Source organism: Diaphorina citri, unplaced genomic scaffold (assembly GCF_000475195.1).
Source record: "Diaphorina citri unplaced genomic scaffold, Diaci psyllid genome assembly version 1.1 scaffold1781, whole genome shotgun sequence".
Taxonomy (NCBI): domain Eukaryota; kingdom Metazoa; phylum Arthropoda; class Insecta; order Hemiptera; family Psyllidae; genus Diaphorina; species Diaphorina citri.
In genome coordinates this window covers 216-7302 of record NW_007379207.1, presented here as the reverse complement: position 1 = coordinate 7302, position 7087 = coordinate 216, and the positions used below count along the sequence as shown (strand labels likewise).

The following is a 7087-nucleotide window of genomic DNA, read 5'->3' as shown; positions in this document are numbered from 1 at the left end:
CGACTTGGAACCCGAGAAAAAACCTATTTTGTACCGAAAAGATTTTACCGAGATTACACCTTAAATAACAACTCTTAGTCCGGGGTTTTTATTAGTACAACTATGACAGTTAATACTTGTTCCATTGTGAAAAGAAACTTAAAATGTACCTTTTTGCGCTATTTTTCGATAAAGTGGAGTTTTGACGGTTAAAAGCAACGTGCAAATCTTACGTGTGGTCCACACGCCGCGGTACTTAGGGTGACTTCAATACGTTTGCAACGTGGCCTCCGCAACCAATCTTAGGCCGTACTCCACACCTCACACTCACTCCGCTACACCCTGAGCAAGGTCTTCTTTGATTACAAACGTTCAATCATGGTGCATGTGATAATTGTATATCTCTGTATTATGATAGTAAATTTGACTGATTGCCGGAGTGTGACTGTGGTTCCGCTACAGAAAACAGAAGATAGCTCATATAATGGAATGAACGGAAGAGTTTTAGTGTTTTGGCGGATTTTCTCATGTTCGTCTGTCCGTTTGTTTCATCACAACCTCCAAGAATGGTTGTGTGCTGATTTTGGATAAAACTTGGGCTAATCACTTTCAACAGCCTAGAGATAACAGTCAATAAAATTTATTGATTAGCTTCCCAAAGTTTGGGTTGTCAGATGACATCAGCATAAAGAAATTTTCCGTGTGCGGTTCCTACGCGGAGGGAAGTTTATCCTGAACAGATAAAGTTCGTTTCGGATTCGCGAACGGATGGCTTTTCTTTATTCTATCATCCTTCTCTCCTTTCGGGGCGATACGAACAGTTGCAGTTCTCCTCCATCAAACCTCTTATGGAGAAGTCTAAATAAAGGCACTGTACCCATTTTTTTATAATTAAGCAAGGTTACTGTATTAATTATGCACTGTACCATGTTAAACCATAAAATACACGAGACCTTGTTAGGACTGCTGGGGTAAAGGGACTTTTTAGTCTCATTCGAGCAGGATAAACAAGGTATATTCTACTTCTACCCAGTACCCTCCTTACTTTCAACTTAACTCCATACACAAGAAGCACAATCCGGAGGCTTAGGTATAGGGGCTAAACAGCCCTAAAGGATGGGTTAAGACTTCTACGAATCATACCTCCTTATTTGGTATTATTTTTGGTTTTAAAATTGCTAATATATTCTATTACTTAAAAACCAACCCTCAGTGTGTAGTGGATAGCGCGGTGGAACTTTCGGATCTGGAGGGTTGGTGGTTTGAGTCCAAGTTCAAGTCATAAAATTTAGCGTATTGCATTTAGCTAAGGAACGACAGTGTGACTAAGCATTTATGCTTAACACAATTAAAATTCCTTTATCTGATTACTTAAATAAATGATCATTGTGTTTCAGGATTAAAACCGAATGGATCTGGGACTTAGTTCAACCCTTTGATCATGCCTTGGTCCCAAGTATGTCCCTTTGGTCCCTGTGGGATCAAATCGATGGAATCTTTTCTACATTCGGTAAGAACCAATTTTACTTTTGATTATAAGATCTACTCGTAGTTAACATTTGAAGGTTTTCTTTTCTTTTAATTAAATACTACACTGTTTGTTATATTGCATTTTCTTAATGATGTAAACCCCCAATGAGGGGAGAAAGTTATTAAAGGGCTGAAAAAAGGGTCTGTTTTCGTAGGATATTGAATGAAAGAACTTAAATTATTATCTTGTTGATTTTTTTTTCTTTAAAGGACAACTTATCCTGGTTTGACTGTCTAATAAACTACCTCATAATGTCTCTAAAACTAAGAACCCCCATAATAAGGAAAACGAGCATTTTCTTTATTTCTTTTCGGACTGTTATTTATTAATGTGTGTTAAAGCTTTTAGCCCCACCCTCCTCTGACAATGATGGAAGCTCAATACTTTTATCCAGGTTCTACTGTATTAATAACCCCTTATAATCTCCTTGACTTTGTTTGAAAAATTCAGGACTGTACTAATTTTTTGTTAACTCCTCTTAGCCGCGCCCCTCCACAATGATGGAAGACAAGAAGCCCCGCCCCCCCACCGTCGGGATCCAAGGTGTCCCAAATAGCGACCATCTTCCAGAATGTTCCCTTCGTCCCCTGCCCCCTGATCTGATTTTCCAAACACCAAACCCAAATCCGGCCAGGCACCCCACGGTCGGCCCGAAGGGTTCGGGATCGCCCAGGGGCGGACCGGAAAGTTGACCTACTGTTGGGCGGAAAGGAACCCGCCTGGGCAGGTGTCCGTTGTTCGGACCCAGAGCCATTATTTCCCGGTTTCAACAATGCGCGAGCCCTGTTTGAGAAATTAGGTGAGTAATGTGTTTTATAAGGTGTTTTTATTTAACCTTCGGCATAAAGCTTGAACCCGACTTTTTGGGCTGTTTGCTCTAACACAGTGTTTCCCAACCGTTTTCTCTACGATCGCCCCCTTTCAGAATTTGTACAGATTGTTGGAACTGTGATCGCCCCCCCCCCCTCCCCCAACATAAATATGTTTTGGGGGGGGGGGCGATCACAGGGCAATCACACACAAAAAAGACAGACAATGTTTTATTTCTTTCAAACATATCTGATCATTTTTTTTTCTATTGAGCTTCATGGTTAATGGCTCCCTTGGCCTGGTGGTGAGCTTTACAGAGGCTGGTTATGTCAGGTTCAATATCCGTCAAGCTAAGTCGCAAGTCTCCCCTCTCAACAATGTTCAGCCTATTTCTCAGCTTCGTTTTTCAAGTTGCCAAAATGGAAAGTTTTTACACAATAATTATTTTTTCACTGTCAACCACTCAATTTCTGTGATTAGAAAAGATAAAAACTAAACCGCACGCGTCAGGAGCAGAGCTGAATGAAACCAGGATCTCGGGATTGCTCGGCAAAACTCGGACGCACGTGCAATATTTTTCTCTCTCTCCTCTTCGGATTTATTTTTTTAAGACTAAAATACCTAAGTAGGTACCTACTTACATTTTTGCCCCTAGATAGCCATCGCCCCCTTTATCGCTCCTTTTATTGATCGCCCCCCATATCGCCCCCTAAGGCTTCATCGCCCCCATGAAAATCTCCATCGCCCCCAAGGGGGCGATATCGCCCAGGTTGGGAAACACTGCTCTAACATCTAAGGCTTAGAGTGGGCTTTTTATGTACGGACTACGGAGTTAAGCAATTATCCGATATTGGATGAATCAAGAATCAATGAAGTTAATCAACGGTGCGCGTGGTTAGTATCCGGACGGGTGACCATCTGGGCATTAGCTTGCTGTTGGCTTTCTCCAGCCCCCACTCAAGTTGAATGGAGAGAAAAACCCTTGTCACTAAAAACCAGTGACGTTAAACCTCGATTATTATTATTCTTTTTATTACACAATAAATGGCATTGACCCTGTATTCTCTACGTATTAATAATAATAATAATAGTGCTTATTTATACTGCTCGCATAGGACTGAAAAGTCCCTTTACTCCAGCAGTAGGCTACTACTATTAAAAATAATAGTGCTTCTTTATAGTGCTCGCATAGGACTGAAAAGTCCCTTTACTCCAGCAGTAGGCTACTACTATTATTGTGATCAGATTCTCAAATTATATTGAGGATAAAATTCCATACCTCGGCTGGGATTGAACCCACGCCCTCCTGTTTACCAGGCGCTCTGTTATGGACACACTAGTGTGAGAGTCAATAGGGCCAATGGTCCATGGCCCTTGTTGTGGACGCTCACTAACAGAGGGAAAGTTGGTAGAAGGATGAAAAGGAATAGAAATAAACCTACCTATTTGAAACAAAATAAACATACTCACCACATTGCACAGGGTGACATTTGTGTTAAAAGCACGCAAGTGTGGTGAGAGGGTGGAACGCGTGGGTCTCTCTCACTCAAGTGACAGCAATACGATTCAGGAGGGGGATAGATCCCAGCACGGATTTCATTTCTTAATTGTCGAATAATACATTGGGGAATGTATTACTAATTTAATTTAAGATAACAATAAGATACAAGTATTAGTTCGTGAGGATTCCATACCTCGGCTGGGATTGAACCCACGCCCTCCTGTTTACCAGGCGAACGCCTTGACCACTACACCACCGAGGCAGGTCTATTACTCACCCGTCAAATCTCCCAAACGCTTCTTCCGCCTCCTCACTCGCCTCCTCGTTGTTCATCTTTCGCTTCGCTCGCTCATAATAGCTCGGGTATTGTGTTTTCCCTCCGCCTCCCCTTCTCTCTTCCCCTCCCCTCGAATCCAAAGCTTCGTTCTCATTGGCTCAGCAGAAAAGTCAGCAGCACACAATTGCCTGGATGGTCACCCATCCGACTACCAACCACGCACAACGTTGGTTAACTTTTGTGATCCGTGGAGAACTGGTACAGGTACATGCTACGTACATTCAACGTGGTATTGTCGCTGGCTGATTAATTTAAATTAGTGCTTTGTGATTTTAAGCTTCTTGATTATCCCCTAAGTACTTATATAATATGTATTATTTATTATCTTGAATATTTCCCAGGACGCTAGCGTCTCAGACCAAGTGCACAGAAGAATCATCGATCGCTTACAAGGAGCTGGAAGCAGAATTGGAAGCTGTCACTGTAGAGTTTAATACTGCAGCAGAAAAGTCAGCAGCACACAATGGCCTGGATGGTCACCCATCCGACTACCAATCACGCGCAACGTTGGTTAACTTCTGTGATCCGTGGAGAACTGGTGCGTACTACGTACATTCAACGTGGTATTGTCGCTGGCTGATTAATTTAAATTAGTGTAAGTGTTTTGTGATTTTAAGCTTCTTGAATATCCCCTAAGTACTTATAGGTATTATTTATTATCTTGAATATTTCCCAGGACGCTAGCATCTCAGACCAAGTGCACAGAAGAATCATCGATCGCTTACAAGGAGCTGGAAGCAGAATTGGAAGCTGTCACTGTAGAGTTTAATACTGTACGTGAAACATGTACACAAGTGATGCAGGTGTTGTATGACAATTACCAACAGATGCTGCAACAGGTATGTAGAATCTTTACTATTATATAAAAGCGAGATTCTGCGAGATCCATTCACTCAATCATTCTTTTTCTTCGCTTTTTCCCGTGTTTAGACGGGGTCGGCGTTTTTCGTCAGCCCTCAATCAGCCCTAGAGTGATCGCTTTTGGACTGACATTTGGCTTTGGCTACAAAATTTTACGAGCGGATGCCCTTAGCGCTCAACCTTTGCTATTTCTTTAGCAAGGGAATGCTTTCAGGCTGGTATGCTCCCTGTTTAAAGTCCCCCAGCCAGACTATGCTGGTCTACTCCCTGTTTAAGGTCCTCTAGCCAGACCATTCACTCAATCATTAATGAATAATAATAGTAATGATAGACTAATAGACTCTTGAGTGGAAGGTAACCACTAGGTGATGCTAATGCGTGAGGCGTTCTCTGGTCTCTACCACCTAACCCTTGGAACTTCATTATTATGTGATCAGTTTATCAAATAAATGGGGATACAATTCCATGCCTCAGTTGGGATCGAACCGGTGCCCTCCTGTTTACCAGGCGAGCGCGAATCGTTCACAAACGGTCTCTGACTCTAAGAAAAGTCTCTTGATTTGGAATTTCGTCTGCTTCTTGTGTTTCAGAGGGAGAACTTTGCTCATAGTTATCTTAATCAGTAAATAATAGCAAAAAGGAAGAATGTTTTATAATTTGTATTATTTAGGAAAAGGCTAGGAAGACGAAGATTATTCTGAGTTCTACATATTATGTTATTTTCTCCTTACAAATAATATTATTTTACACATACCTAGTTGGCAAATGGTTTGTCTGAAAATTCCATGAAACTTTTTAATTTAATTTTCAACCTGAAATTTCCATGAAAATTCCATGAAACTGAAAATTCCATGAAAAATTCCATGTCTGAAAATTCCATGAAACTTTTTAATTTAATTTTCATTTTTAATTTTGGGCATTAACGATGTTCTGAAAAGTTTGGGAAGCACTGTTACGAATAACAAAGAAGTTGCTGTGTGCGGAGCAACGTTCTCAAGTGTAAACAAATCGAAAAAAATTTAAACTTCAACGGTTTTTCGCGGTTTTGAACTAATTTGATTTATTTGAACTTTTTATTTTCATTTTGATTTTTTACTTTTTCTTTAATTCTTTTGTTCATCTATCATCAAGCCCCCAACCCCAACGCCCAGCTGAAGTGGATATTGTGCTTGTGGAGTTATATATGTGACCGTTATACAAAAACCTTTTCATCATTGTTGAACTTTTCTATTTGCCCATTAGCCCTATGCCTTTGTCATACTCAAGTTTCCAACAACTTTTTGACAAATTCTTCCTAATTAATCCAATTATTGCTAATTTTGAACTGCATTAATCCACAATGGCTTGTTTTTTATGTCACCTATATGAGTTGGAAACCTTGTGATTTACATTTTCCTTGAAGTCTATGTTTGTGCGCTATTGAACTTTCCATGTTGACTGATAATGATTTTATCTAGTTATTCATCCATATACATAGTTTTGTTTCTTATTAACTCTTATCTACGCCATGACTACCCTATACTGTCTACATCCTATTGTTTAGACACTCTTGCTGGTTTCGGTAGTTCATAGGCCGAGTTCGAATTTTCTTACAATACTCATATCTTAACATAGTCCAATTATCCACTATCAGTAATTCTTTCTGGACATTTAAAGTGTCCTAAAGGTACTGAGGTTACTAGGATATCCCATACCAACTCTTCAATTATTTCACTATCTCGTCTCTTACAACCTATTTGTTTGGTGTCATTTTGTGGATTTCATAATTTTTTAGTCGTTTCCTTTAGATCAATAAATAATAATTCTACATTTTTCCTGTCATTCTACCTCTTTCATATCTCTATTAGGTCACTATTTCTGAAGGTAAAATGACCTTCCGATTATCTTTAGCAGCACAAATAGGAAACTAAATCTTGAGACCTTTTTTTTACACTGGTTTTGATTGGGTTATGCATTATTAATACAGAGATAGCTAGCTTTATAGCTGGTAGAAAAAAAAAACCTGGTAGCCTACATTTTTTCATGGATTTACATTACATAGTTCCTACTACTTCCTAGTTATTTCTGC

The 7087-nt window shown here is 39.9% G+C and overlaps 1 protein-coding gene across 1 annotated transcript in view; it reads left to right on the top strand.

Annotated features, from left to right (window-relative positions):
- The window catches only part of LOC103517209 (centriolin-like), a 12665-nt gene extending 6947 nt beyond the window's left edge, over positions 1 to 5718 (top strand). Inside the window, exons 4-5 of the mRNA XM_008482231.1 lie at positions 4835 to 4997; positions 5610 to 5718. Coding sequence (XP_008480453.1) covers positions 4835 to 4997; positions 5610 to 5645 — 199 coding nt within the window. The 3' untranslated portion in view covers positions 5646 to 5718. The remainder of the gene's footprint in view (positions 1 to 4834; positions 4998 to 5609) is intronic.
- The last annotated feature ends 1369 nt before the right edge of the window (positions 5719 to 7087 follow it).